Below are 15,863 nucleotides of genomic sequence, written 5' to 3' on the forward strand. Positions count from 1 at the left end.
TACAACGACGTGATGGATGACAACGTGTTTACAGACACCGCAATGAACATTTTGCCAACAACTGCATTGCCCAAGGTGACAGATTCGGTGGAGGGAGTGTCATGATGTGGGGAGCCATCTCATACACTGGCAGAAGTGAACTGTGTTCGTACAAGGCAACCTGACAGCTGTACACTACCAGAATGAAATTCTTCGCCGTCACATGCTTCTCATTTTGGATCGACAGAGAGAACTCTTTCAGCAGGACAATGCCAGGCCGCATACGGCACATGTAACAATGGATTTCCTACAGAATGAGAACATTAATGTGCTGCCAATGCCATCAAAATCGCCAGATCTCAACCCCATTGAACATCTATGGAACGAACTGGACAGACGTGTACGCCAGCGTGACCAGGAGCCTCAGACGCTTCCACAACTGTCACATGCACTGCAGGAAGAATGGGCTAGGATTCCACGTGCCCAGATTCAGAGACTGATTCAGTCTATGCCAAGGAGATGTCGCGCAGTGATTGCTGCTGCCGGTGGCAACACAAAGTACTGATTTCAGCGCCCTCGTGCGACACTGTTTGTTGACGAAAATGCCTCCACTTTGCTGATTTCAGTAACAAGTTCATTTGTGTAGGCTATAGAAGCCACAATTTAATTCAATGCCCTTTTTTTCATAACTATATGAACAGTATAAATCTGTTAGCCTTATCCAGTCCTTGGCTTTTGAAAAACAAAGGCGAGTGAAAAATCGCACACCTCAAAACACTTAGGCGAGTGAAAAATCGCACTCATCAAAATGCCCCAAAGTGAGTGAAAACCAAGTATTATTAATTTATGAAGTAATTGGTACATGTAAATGCAGAGACATATGTTGCAAAAATTAACCAATAAATCAATAATGTTTTCTTCTAATTTTATGTTGTTTGGTTCATTAGTGTAATCTGACTTCTTTTCCCTTTCAGGAATGGAGTAATAATTTATTAAAAAGTTTCAGGAGTAGTACTATAGAACTATAATTATGACATGTATACACTGATGCAGACAATTTGATTTTTTGATTACAATATGTACTATTCAGATAATTTGATGCACACAATTATTTATATGAACGTGCAGCTAAACATATAGGAATCAACTTGTCTTGAATTTCATTATTATGTACAACAAACATGATTAGGATAGTTGGGATGGGAAAAAGACACTGGTTCCGAGGAGGTGGTTTAGGTGTGCACTACCAACTCATATTATTAAAACATTTTTTAAAATAACTTGTGAAACGTAGGCCTACAATTACTTCAATTGATAGTGTTGTTTGGGACATTGACATTCACGTGGCATTTTTAATTCAACAATTATGCAACCAGTCTCCCTCCCTCGACATTTTTTAACATGCCATTTGACCTACTGCTTCAAGTTAGAACGGTCTTGACAGCATTACATCATTTATCTAGAACAGCCCCAGTGTTGCTGATAAAAAAATATACAAAATCTGTCATTACAAAGGATTTTATTCCAAACGTGAGATAGCATAATAAAGATAATAAAAACCCTCTAATTTTAGACCCCATCATCAATGTGTAATAAGTTGTCGAGTAGACTAGCATGTGCGTGCAGAATTTCCAGAGTAAAAATAATCTGACCCCGATAGCTCTGATTGGTCAATATGCTACAGAGTACTGCACATCAAATCCTGTTCCAGTCACTTGGTTTGTGACTTTCTAACAAACGAAACAAAATTAAATAGTCAGCAATGATCATTGATTACTGTTACAATAGTGTGTACATATATTTATTACCCATATGGGCTCAAATATATGGGGTAATATTTTTTCGATCTCTGCACAGTGTGCAGATTGCTTCTACAGTCACTGATTGGCTGGCTTTAAAAAGACAAGATTTGATTGGCAATTATATACTGCCGGGACTACTTTTTGTTCATTCATGATTCCATTCATCGGTCAAACTATTACTACGAACTTCAAATATTTTTTTACGATACAAACATTTACGGAATTAAAAATCAAAATATATGTACAAATGTTTATAAATGTTTTCTTTTTATTATTTTGACTGGTTTTTTTTGGAACTATTCTTTGGTGGATACTGTTGGGTGTGCACCGGTAACGGCGCATATGAATATATTGTTATGGCTGGTAGAGCTTGTTAGTTGTTACAGCAGCGAGAACGTAAATATACTTTTAAAATCGTTGAAGATTGACAATGGGTAATAAAGAGAATAACCAACTCACTACGAGGAATTATGGATTATCTGTCCCTCGTGAATTAATGCTGTAAAACATTAATTCACTCCGGACAGATAATCCGTAATTCCTCGTAGCTCGTTAGTTATTCTCTAAATATACATATATATATGCACATTCATTAACCTCTGGCTGAAATACAAATATTTAAATGAAGTTTTATTTGATTTTTTTTTTAAGATAAAAGAGAAAAATAATAGACATTAAAAAAAAACCTAGGCTTATTCCTACATACCTGTTATCATTTCTTTTCCTTCTTTTTATTATTCCGCCTAAATGTTTTTTTGTTTTTTTTGTTTTTTTAAAGTATAAAATTACACCATTTTCGGGACCTCACGTAAGCTTTGTAGGCTAACAGTTATGAACTAATCCAGACAATTTTACCAACTTAGCTGATTTCCGTAACGAGTTCATTTGTGTATGCTGCAGAAGCCACTATTTAATTCAATCCCTTTTCTCTTATAACTATATGAACAGTATAAATTAGTTATCCTTATCAGATGTTGTGATCTATTACCTTACAAAAGTGGACTGTTTCTAATTAATAATAAATTAACTAGACAGAGAAGTTTTGATCGGATTGGTATGTCTTCGAAGATGTCTTATTAAATCTGTGTTTTCCGATTTGTATAGCAAAGATAAGTACCAGTCGTATATTAAAAGCTTGTATGGAGGCTACCATTCACGTCACATTTTTTTTCTTCTGGTCTTTCATAAGGTAAATAGTGGCAATCAATATACACAATTATTTCACGTACACTGTTAAGTGTAATATGCATTATTTTTCATACTCGCCAGATTAAAATTACGTGCGCTGTACGAGTGCGATCACACTCGTGCACTTTAAAAGACAAGGTCTGCATTAATCTATGACAAGTACATAATGTACATATGTTTTCAGTTAAAACTGTTTATTGTTCTGAAAATTATTCAATATTTTTTACAATTTTCAAACATTTTATGATTTTATTTTCAAAAGAAGAATTTGATGTAAATTATTGCATGGAATGTGGCCCTACACCACCATAACAAGAACAAAAATAGACAGCCAGTGAAACTATCGAAACATGGCGTTTGTCGAAATATAGTGGAAACACCTGTAGAAATGAATGGCTTGTTTCTTAGTTGAAACTATCGAAACATGGCGTTTGTCGAAATATAGTGGAAACACCTGTAGAAATGAATGGCTTGTTTCTTAGTTGAAACTATCGAAACATGGCGTTTGTCAAAATATAGTGGAAACCGGGGGTGGGGAAAAATAAAATTGTCAGTTGGTCCCACTTGATGTCGTCACAACCGGGCGGGGTGGGAGATATTAAATTAAAAAAAAAAAAAAACGATATTTGCCAAATAGTTATTTTTTAAAATAACGCAAAACGCAAAACAATTAACATGAAAAAAAAAAATGATCAGTGAAAACCCCCACAAATTGTATATATTTTACATAATAGAATAAATAATATAAAAAAGGAATAAAAGTTATGAATTTTAATTCCCATATATGTATAAAAAGTACGAGCATTCAGTACTGTATCTTGAAAATTAATAAAAGATGGCACCGTTGAAGCGTTTGACAGCCTGAGCTAGCACATGTTTAGACAAAGAGAGTAATAACGTCATCACTGATTGGATGAAATTTGACCTCTACTGGCTCTTGAGATAACAGTACATGTAGCTGTTCTGCTTACTCCCACTTGTTAAAAAAAAAGGTGGAAACCTTTTGTTAATTTTAAAATCCTTTATAATTATTGGATACACTACATTGAACAGTCAACAATAAATACATTTATAGATTATTTCACTTTATTTTATGCTATTTTAAGCAGTTTGTATTGCACAAAAGCCTCTTGCTTCGGACTAGGACACTCGACCCGACAGAGATCGGTACACAGGTGTTAACAGATGTTGATTGTAACCAGTTTCAAATTCTGGGTCCTTTGTTTTAATTGGAGTGTAATACATTGATGGCTCTCTAAACCAAGTATGGTGCTATCGTTAATGTCTGTGTAATCTCTTGACCGACTCAGCGACTTTGACAAATGTCTAGCCTAGTGGCAGTCGATTGACACTACTGTAGGTCCGACTTCAGTGACTGGCGATATACTTAGGCAGACTTTAAAATCACAAACGTCTGAAACACCAGACCACTAATTGACCACTATTTATTTATTATTTTAAATCATGCACGAGATACCGATGTCTGGGCTGGCCGGTCCGCTTGACTGATAGGAATTTGTTCCAGTAATAGAAATGGACAGGTGTTTCGGACCGACAAGAATGACAAAAGTGGGACCGGCAAACGTGTATTTTTAAAAAATAATTTCGGTCTCAGAGATCGAGAATCGGTCCCAGACCGGGAAAAAAGGGCTTTTCCCCACCCCTGGTGGAAACACCTGTAGAACTGAATGACTTGTTTCTTGGTTGAAAACTTGACATTCCTGGGAGATTATCACTGTTTTTCACAATAACCTAATATGACTTGAAATAAATAAAGTATTATTGTATTTACGAAGTTTTGTTTTTATTATATTTTAATTTGTTTGCTTATTTTATCAAAAACACATGATGCCAGTCTATGTGAGTGTGTACCAGTTAAGAAAATTAATTTTGATGTCTTTATGTTTTTCACTCATTCAAAATCTCAGAACTGAATCACGTGACACACTCATCCAGCAATGTAATTTACATTTGGACAACTTTGGACATACCCTTTATAATAAATGTGTATGGAAGAATTTCACATTGGTAGTAAAACCTAAAATTATTACTTGACTTCATTTGTAAACAATATAAAAAATGTAATTTGCCAAAATGGGAAAATGAAAATTATCCTGCTAGTTAACAGTACAAAACATCTAGATGTTGTCATATGTTGTGTATTCTCTACTGTATAAAACATGTCCATATTGTCATATGCTGTGTATTCTTAGTATAAAACCTATTGTCATGCATTGTGTAGTTTTAAGGGTGTATTTGATCATAGTATTTTTGTTGTAGGAGTGACAAACATAGAGTTCCACTGTGGTAAGGTAGAGGATATCATCAATGGTGTGATGAAGACCGTACACATGTCTCATGTTGTTGCTATTGTCGATCCACCCAGAGCAGGCCTCCGTAAGTAAAAGAACATGAGTTTTAAACACTTTATAGACAGTATGAGCTTTAAACACTTTATAGACAGTGTGAGCTTTGAACACTTTATAGACAGTGTGAGCGTTAAACACTTTATAGACAGTGAGAGCTTTAAACACTTTATAGACAGTGAGAGCTTTAAACACTTTATAGACAGTGAGAGCTTTAAACACTTTATAGACAGTGAGAGCTTTAAACACTTTATAGACAGTGTGAGCTTTAAACACTTTATAGACAATGTGAGCTTTAAACACTTTATAGACAGTGAGAGCTTTAAACACTTTATAGACAGTGTGAGCTTTAAACACTTTATAGACAGTGTGAGCTTTAAACACTTTATAGACAATATGAGCTTTAAACACTATAGACAGTGTGAGCTTTAAACACTTTATAGACAGTGTGAGCTGTAAACACTTTATAGACAATATGAGCTTTAAACACTTTATAGACAATATGAGCTTTAAACACTTTATAGACAGTGTGAGCTTTAAACACTTTATAGACAATATGAGCTTTAAACACTTTATAGACAGTGTGAGCTTTAAACACTTTATAGACAGTGTGAGCTTTAAACACTTTATAGACAATATGAGCTTTAAACACTTTATAGACAGTGTGAGCTTTAAACACTTTATAGACAGTGTGAGCTGTAAACACTATAGACAATATGAGCTTTAAACACTTTATAGACAGTGAGAGCTTTAAATACTTTATAGACAGTGTGAGCTTTAAACACTTTATAGACAGTGTGAGCTTTAAACACTTTATAGACAATATGAGCTTTAAACACTTTATAGACAATATGAGCTTTAAACACTTTATAGACAGTGTGAGCATTGAACACTTTATAGACGATATGAGCTTTAAACACTTTATAGACGATATGAGCTTTAAACACTTTATAGACAGTGTGAGCATTAAACACTTTATAGACAGTGTGAGCTTTGAACACTCTATAGACAGTCTGAGCTTTAAACACTCTATAGACAGTGTGAGCTTTAAACACTTTATAGACAATATGAGCTTTAAACACTCTATAGACAGTGTGAGCTTTAAACACTCTATAGACAATATGAGCTTTAAACACTCTATAGACAGTGTGAGCTTTAAACACTTTATAGACAGTGTGAGCATTGGACACTTTATAGACAGTGTGAGCTTTAAACACTTTATAGACAGTGTGAGCATTGGACACTTTATAGACAGTGTGAGCTTTAAACACTTTATAGACAGTGTGAGCTTTAAACACTTTATAGACAATATGAGCTTTAAACACTTTATAGACAGTGTGAGCATTGAACACTTTATAGACAGTGTGAGCTTTAAACACTTTATAGACAGTGTGAGCTTTAAACACTTTATAGACGATATGAGCTTTAAACACTTTATAGACGATATGAGCTTTAAACACTTTATAGACAGTGTGAGCTTTAAACACTTTATAGACGGTGTGAGCATTAAACACTTTATAGACAGTGTGAGCTTTAAACACTTTATAGACAGTGTGAGCTTTAAACACTTTATAGACAATATGAGCTTTAAACACTTTATAGACAGTGTGAGCTTTGAACACTCTATAGACAGTCTGAGCTTTAAACACTCTATAGACAGTGTGAGCTTTAAACACTTTATAGACAATATGAGCTTTAAACACACTATAGACAGTGTGAGCTTTAAACACTCTATAGACAATATGAGCTTTAAACACTCTATAGACAGTGTGAGCTTTAAACACTTTATAGACAGTGTGAGCTTTAAACACTTTATAGACAGTGTGAGCTTTAAACACTTTATAGACAGTGTGAGCTGTAAACACTTTATAGACAATGTGAGCTTTAAACACTTTATAGACAGTGTGAGCGTTAAACACTTTATAGACAGTGTGAGCTTTAAACACTCTATACTGGTCTCGGTGGCGTCGTGGCAGGCCATCGGTCTACAGGCTGGTAGGTACTGGGTTCGGATCCCTGTCGAGCCATGGGATTTTTAATCCAGATACCGACTCCAAACCCTGAGTGAGTGCTCCGCAAGGCTCAATGGGTAGGTGTAAACCACTTGCACCGACCAGTGATCCATAACTGGTTCAACAAAGGCCATGGTTTGTGCTATCCTGCCTGTGGGAAGCGCAAATAAAAGATCCCTTGCTGCTAATCGGAAGAGTAGCCCATGTAGTGGTGACAGCGGGTTTCCTCTCAAAATCTGTGTGGTCCTTAACCATATGTCTGACGCCATATAACCGTAAATAAAATGTGTTGAGTGCATTGTTAAATAAAACATTTCTTTCTTTTTTAAACACTTTATAGAAAGTGTGAGCTTTAAAGACTTTATAGACGGTGTGAGCCTTAAACACTTTATAGACGGTGTAAGCTGTAAACACTTTATAGACAGTGTGAGCTGTAAACACTTTATAGACAGTGTGTGAACAAACTACAGGTATTCATGATCCACCCAGAGCAGGCTTCCATAAGTAGAAGAACATGAGCTGTAAACACTTTATAGACAGTGTGTAAACAAACTACAGGTATTCACGTCTAACACAAGCTTTAAACACTTTATAGACAGTGTGTGAACAAACTACAGGTATTCATGATCCACCCAGAGCAGGCCTCCATAAGTAGAAGAACATGAGCTGTAAACACTTTATAGACAGTGTGTAAACAAACTACAGGTATTCACGTCTAACACAAGCTTTAAACACTTTATAGACAGTGTGTGAACAAACTACAGGTATTCATGATCCACCCAGAGCAGGCCTTGTTGGATCTGTTCACCAATTTGATACTCAAACTCACAATTTTGAGGTCTGGTTCATGGACTATATATTATTATGTAGTGACTTGTCAATATGTTACTCATAGAGTACAGGGTATATACTACCAAATCAAATCCCATTGAAGGCAGTAGTAACATGTGGCTAAAACTCCTACCTGCATCAATCGACATCAACATAAACACCACTGATATAAATACTACCACCCCCTCACTCTTAAAGTGAATCAGAAAAAAATTGGGGGTGAAGCTGCTCATTTCAGAGATACGGGTAGCTTCTATGACTAACCCTAGTTCCTCACAAAATTTGAGTACTTTTTTTTAAAGGTAACTCTCACCTGTTTCAAGCACAAGGCTAATTCTCCAGTAATTGGCACAGTCGTACTAGATGAAATAAAATGGCATACATTTTAGCCCAGATGAAACTTTTTTTTTTACACCCAACACATTCATATTTATCACCAATCACAGGACTTATGGTGTTAACTTCTCTAACTTTGACCCAGCTGGAAGTTATTTGTTTAGTACTACTTATAGAGATAACATACATGTTCCAAAAAGTGTACAACTCTGTGATGTGTGGCTTATAAAACGGTGAACCACTGTACACTAAATACTCAAATGATGTGTGGCTTATAAAAGGGTGAATCACTGTACACTAAATACTCAAATGATGTGTAGCTTATAAAACAGTGAACCACTGTACACTAAATACTCAAGTGATGTGTGGCTTATGGTGAACCACTGTACACTAAATACTCAAGTAATGTGTGGCTTATGGTGAACCACTGTACACTAAATAAACAAGTTATGTGCATCATATAAAATGGTGAAACACTGTACACTAAATACTCAAATGATGTGTGGCTTATAAAATGGTGAACCACTGTACACTAAATACTCAAGTGACGTGTGGCTTATGGTGAACCACTGCACACTAAATAAACAAGTGATGTGCATCATATAAAATGGTGAAACACTGTACACTAAATACACAAATGATGTGTGGCTTATAAAATGGTGAACCACTGTACACTAAATACACAAGTGATGTTTGGCTTATGGTGAACCACTGTACACTAAATACTCAAATGATGTGTGGCTTATGGTCAACCAATGTACACTAAATACTCAAGTGATGTGTGGCTTATGGTCAACCACTGTACACTAAATACTCAAGTGATGTGTGGCTTATAAAATGGTGCATCGTATGTGGTTTTTTTACTACTGTGTAATTTCTGAGTTTCCTTTTTTTTTCAGATAAATCTGTCATCAAAGCTCTTAGATCTTGTTCTCACTTACAGAGAATTGTCTACGCCTCATGCAGCCCGAAGTCAGTGAAGCCAAACTTCACAGAGTGAGATTTTAATATACAATCGATAGAGAACATATTGTCATATATATTATGTAAAGAACACACAATTGTTATATTATACATTCTAAGAGAACACATGATTGTTATATATATTCCGTAAAGAACACAATTGTTATGTTATACATTCCATAGAGAACACATTGTTATATACATTCTATAGAGAACACATGGTTATATACATTCCATGGAGAACACATGGTTATATACATTCCATGGAGAACACATTGTTATATACATTCTATAGAGAACACATGGTTATATACATTCTATAGAGAACACATGGTTATATACATTCTATAGAGAACACATTGTTATATACATTCTATGGAGAACACAATGTTATATACATTCCATGGAGAACACATGGGTATATACATTCCATGGAGAACACATGGGTATATACATTCCATGGAGAACACATTGTTATATATATTCCATGGAGAACACATTGTTGTATACATTCCATGGAGAACACATTGTTGTATACATTCCATGGAGAACACATTATATACATTCCATGGAGAACACATTATTATATACATTCCATAGAGAACACATGGTTATATACATTCCATAGAGAACACATTGTTATATACATTCCATAGAGAACACATGGTTATATACATTCCATAGAGAACACATTGTTATATATATTCCATGGAGAACACATTGTTATATACATTCCATGGAGAACACATTGTTATATAAATTCCATAGAGAACACATTGTTATATATATTAAGTAAAGAACACACAATTGTTATATTATACACTCTAAGAGAACAAATGATTCTTATATATATTCTGTAAAGAACACAGTTATGTTATACATTCCATAGAGAACACATTGTTATATACATTTCATAGAGAACACATGGTTCTTATATCCATTCTTTAGAGAGCACATGATGTTTATAAATTCTCAACAAAAAATGAAAGAAAACATGTAATGATACTCTAGTTAACTTACCAACCTGTTAAACTATATGGATGGGATTTTCATAAATAGTCCAGTCATTCTATCCAATATTTGGCTCAATATTAAAACATATCAAAAGTGTAGAAAAGTATAAAGAACATTTAATTAGTAATTCAGGTGTGAAATTGGACCCTTGTCATCTATATTTGACCATTTTGATGCCATATATAGTTCGTCTTCACTCAGTATGATGTCACTGCGACCGAGGATGGTAGCTCAGTATGATGTGTGATCACTGTGGGTGGTAGCTCAGTATGATGTGTGATCACTGTGGGTGGTAGCTTAGTCTGATGTGGTCACTGCTGGTGGTAGCTCAGTATGATGTGATCACTGCTCGTGGTAGCTCAGTATGATGTCACCGAGGGTGGTAGCTCAGTATGATGTGGTCACTGCTGGTGGTAGATCAGTATGATGTGGTCACTGCTGGTGATAGCTCAGTATGATGTGGTCATTGTGGGTTGTAGCTCAGTATGATGTGGTCACTGCTGGTGGTAGCTCAGTATTGTGTTACTGCTGGTGATAGCTCAGTATGTGGTCACCGTGGGTGGTAGCTGAGTATGATGTGGTCACTGTGGGTGGTAGCTGAGTATGATGTAGTCACCGTGGGTGGTAGCTCAGTATGATGTGGTGGCTGTGGGTGGTAGCTCAGTATGATGTGGTCACTGTGGGTGGTATGATGTTTGATCACTGTGGGTGGTAGCTCAGTATGATGTGGTCACCGTGGGTGGTAGCTGAGTATGATGTGTTACTGCTGATGATAGCTCAGTATGATGTTTGATCACTGCGGGTGGTAGCTCAGTATGATGTGGCTGTGGGTGGTAGCTCAGTATGATGTGGTCACTGTGGGTGGTAGCTCAGTATGATGTGGTCACCGTGGGTGGTAGCTGAGTATGATGTGGTCACCGTGGGTGGTAGCTCAGTATGATGTGGTCACTGTGGGTGGTAGCTCAGTATGATGTTTGATCACTGTGGGTGGTAGCTCAGTATGATGTGGTCACTGTGGGAGGTAGCTCAGTATGATGTGGTCACTGCTGGTGGTAGCTCAGTATGATGTGGTCACTGCTGGTGGTAGCTCAGTATGATGTGGTCACTGTGGGTGGTAGCTCAGTGTGTGGTCACTGCTGGTGGTAGCTCAGTATGATGTGGTCACTGTGGGTGGTAGCTCAGTATGATGTGGTCACTGTGGGTGGTAGCTCAGTATGATGTGGTCACAGACCTGTCAACCCTCCTGGATTCGGCAGGAGTCTCCTGGTATTTGATCAAATCTCCTGATAACCTGTGCAGGAGACAATTTCTCCTGTTGAATGACATTTTTGTAGGCATAAAAAAAAATCGATCCCCTTTTGCCAAAATAACATAAGGGAAGTGCCAGACTCTGGCCCAGAGTTGACAGCAATACACACAATGTTAAAATCACATGTCACAGCAAGACAAAGAAAAGACCAATTAGCTATATAAACATACTTGTGTCAGTTAATTTTGTATGTTTGTGCAGTAAAATGTTGGTACAAATGTACACTTCAATAGATTTTTTTTTTACAGTTAATAAATGTTGTGTTTGATATAAACGGAAATGGGTATAATTCCGGTATATTTCACACAATGTCCGTAATGAGGTTTTACTTGATTAATGGAAATGCAATGTTTATTGCATCATTATAATGATTTTAAATAAGTACCACACTTCCTCATTATAGTAAAAACTTAATATTAATTTATAAGATTTATATAAATTTGTCTTGGGTGCTTCAATTTGGGTACACTAGCCACAAATGATGATGTAACGTAACCTGTAAGTGTAATGCCGTAAATGTACTAATTAATTTATTTTATTTCTTGTTTTAATGTTTTAAAAAAATATTTATTAAATCATAATAATATTTAAACTTTAAAAAGAAATATATATACACATATTTTTATTTTTTAAATTAATTAATTTTTTTTTTTTTTTAAAGCCAAGATCTAAGGTTAACAAGTATATATGACATTATGTAGTGTTCATATAACTTATTGTAATAATGTTTACAACAACCTTGCGATTTTGGGTTAAATTGTGTGAAGTTAAAAAATCTCCTGTTTTTTGACAAAATCTCCTGCTTTTTCAACACACACCTCCTGTTTTCTCTTGACTAAAGGTTGACAGGTCTGTGTGGTCACTGTGGGTGGTAGCTCAGTATGATGTGGTCACTGCTGGTGGTAGCTCAGTATGATGTGATCACTGCTGGTGGTAGCTCAGTATGATGTGGTCACTGCTGGTGGTAGATCAGTATGATGTGGTCACTGCTGGTGGTAGCTCAGTATGATGTGGTCACTGTGGGTGGTAGCTCAGTATGATGTGATCACTGCTGGTGGTAGCTCAGTATGATGTGATCACTGCTCGTGGTAGCTCAGTATGATGTCACCGAGGGTGGTAGCTCAGTATGGTGTGGTCACTGCTGGTGGTAGATCAGTATGATGTGGTCACTGCTGGTGGTAGCTCAGTATGATGTGGTCACTGTGGGTGGTAGCTCAGTATGATGTGGTCACTGCTGGTGGTAGATCAGTATGATATGGTCACTGCTGGTGGTAGCTCAGTATGATGTGGTCACTGGGTGGTAGCTCAGTATGATGTGATCACTGCTGGTGGTAGCTCAGTATGATGTGATCACTGCTCGTGGTAGCTCAGTATGATGTCACCGAGGGTGGTAGCTCAGTATGGTGTGGTCACTGCTGGTGGTAGCTCAGTATGATGTGGTCCCTGGGTGGTAGCTCAGTATGATGTGATCACTGCTGGTGGAAGCTCAGTATGATGTGGTCACTGCTGGTGGTAGCTCAGTATGATGTGGTCACTGTGGGTGGTAGCTCAGTATGATGTGGTCACTGCTGGTGATAGCTCAGTATGATGTGGTCACTGTGGGTGGTAGCTCAGTATTGTGTCACTGCTGGTGATAGCTCAGTATGTGGTCACCGTGGGTGGTAGCTGAGTATGATGTGGTCACTGTGGGTGGTAGCTCAGTATGATGTGTGATCACTGTGGGTGGTAGCTCAGTATGATGTGGTCACTGTGGGTGGTAGCTCAGTATGATGTGGTCACTGCGGGTGGTAGCTCAGTATGATGTGGTCACCGTGGGTGGTAGCTCAGTATGATGTGGTCACCGTGGGTGGTAGCTCAGTATGATGTGGTCGCCGTGGGTGGTAGATCAGTATGATGTGGTGGCTGTGGGTGGTAGCTCAGTATGATGTGTGATCACTGTGGGTGGTAGCTCAGTATGATGTGGTCACTATGGGTGTAGCTCAGTATGATGTGGTCACCGTGGGTGGTAGCTCAGTATGTGGTCACTGCTGGTGGTAGCTCAGTATGATGTGGTCACTGCTGGTGGTAGCTCAGTATGATGTGGTCACCGTGGGTGGTAGCTCAGTATGATGTGGTCACCGTGGGTGGTAGATCAGTATGATGTGGTGGCTGTGGGTGGTAGTTAAGTATGATGTGGTCACTGTGGGTGGTAGCTCAGTATGATGTGGTCACCATGGGTGGTAGCTCAGTATGATGTGGTGACTGGGTGGTAGCTTAGTATGATGTGTGATCACTGTGGGTGGTAAGCTCAGTATGATGTGGTCACCGTGGGTGGTAGCTCAGTATGATGTGGTCACTGCTGGTGGTAGCTCAGTATGATGTGGTCACCATGGGTGGTAGCTCAGTATGATGTGGTTACCATGGGTGGTAGCTCAGTATGATGTGGTCACTGCTGGTGGTAGCTCAGTATGATGTGGTTACCATGGGTGGTAGCTCAGTATGATGTGGTCACCATGGGTGGTAGCTCAGTATGATGTGGTCACCGTGGGTGGTAGCTCAGTATGATGTGGTCACTACTGGTGGTAGCTCAGTATGATGTGGTCACTGTGGGTGGTAGCTCAGTATGATGTGGTCACTGTGGGTGGTAGCTCAGTATGGTGTGGTCACCGTGGGTGGTAGCTCAGTATGATGTGGTTACCGTGGGTGGGAGCTCAGTATGGTGTGGTCACTGTGGGTGGTAGCTCAGTATGATGTGGTCACCGTGGGTGGTAGCTCAGTATGATGTGGTCACCATGGGTGGTAGCTCAGTATGATGTGGTCACCATGGGTGGTAGCTCAGTATGATGTGGTTACCATGGGTGGTAGTTCAGTATGTTGTGGTCACTGCGGGTGGTAGCTCAGTATGATGTGGTCACAGCTGGTGTAATGATCTGGAGGGAGTAGGGTTATGCAATGCATTGTAAGTACAGATGAGTATATTGCTAGTCAATTAGTCATTGTGTAATGATCTGGAGGGAGTAGGGTTATGTAATGCATTGTAAGCACAGAGGAGTATATTCATAGTGAATTAGTCATTGTGTAATGATCTGGAGGGAGTAGGGTTATGCAATGCATTGTAAGTATGGGGTTGGTTATCACACTGTCACTTGCTGGATTTATTTCAGATTTTCCAGTCCAGTACATAACGTGCTGGGTCAGCAGTACTTGTTAGCTGCATGGCTTTGATGTGTTATTGGTTTTTACAATTTCAGCTTAATCCGCAAGAAGTCAAAGAAACATCACGGTGGGAGTTTCCTCCCGGTGAGGGCAATCCCGGTCGACCTGTTTCCTCAGACCAGTCACTGCGAGCTTGTCGTACTCTTCGAGAGACTGACACCGACCAGCATCAAAATACCTATACAGAGTGAGTCAACCAGCCCGCAGACCCTGTCTGAGACTCTCACCATCACAAAATCACCTACACAGAGTGAGTCAACCAACCCGCAGGCCCTGTCTGAGACTCTCACCATCACACAGAGTGAGTCGACCAGCCAAGTAATCCAATCTGAGACTCTCACCATCACCAAAATACCTAAACAGAGTGAGTCAACCAGTGTTTTAATTCATCACTAGATGTTCAATCACTATTGGATGAGGGCATTACCAAGTTGCCAAAACAACCAGACCTGTTTTATGAGGGCATTACCAAATTGCCAGAACACTCTACAATTTTACTATGTGACAGTGATGAAATAAAATAATATAGGACATAAAATTTCCAATATAAAGAAACACTAAATTGAATCAATAAAATGCTGTACCTTGAATTGCTATTTTTAATAAGAATTTTAATAAAGTATCTTGTTGTCATCTTTGACTCATTGTATTTGACTTGGTAATTTGTTCTATCATGCAACCATACTGCCTTTGACCCCAACCTGATAATGTGGGGTGTTATCACGATCCATATCACCTACGTTGCTAACATGATAACTTCAGCTGTTATCACATCACTGCAGGATCCATATCACGTATGTTGCTAACATGATAACTTCAGTTGTGTCATCAGGTCACTTCCGGATCCATATCACCTATGTTGCTAACC

General features: G+C 38.1%; 1 protein-coding gene across 1 annotated transcript in view; it reads left to right on the top strand.

Moving 5' to 3' along the window:
- Positions 1-15,635, top strand: part of LOC121367331 (tRNA (uracil-5-)-methyltransferase homolog A-like) — a 58,121-nt gene extending 42,486 nt beyond the window's left edge. Inside the window, exons 9-11 of the mRNA XM_041491435.1 lie at positions 5,250-5,366; positions 9,414-9,510; positions 15,031-15,635. Coding sequence (XP_041347369.1) covers positions 5,250-5,366; positions 9,414-9,510; positions 15,031-15,391 — 575 coding nt within the window. The 3' untranslated portion in view covers positions 15,392-15,635. The remainder of the gene's footprint in view (positions 1-5,249; positions 5,367-9,413; positions 9,511-15,030) is intronic.
- Positions 15,636-15,863: the final 228 nt, after the last annotated feature.

This window comes from Gigantopelta aegis, chromosome 3 (genome assembly GCF_016097555.1).
Source record: "Gigantopelta aegis isolate Gae_Host chromosome 3, Gae_host_genome, whole genome shotgun sequence".
Classification (NCBI taxonomy): Eukaryota; Metazoa; Mollusca; class Gastropoda; order Neomphalida; family Peltospiridae; genus Gigantopelta; species Gigantopelta aegis.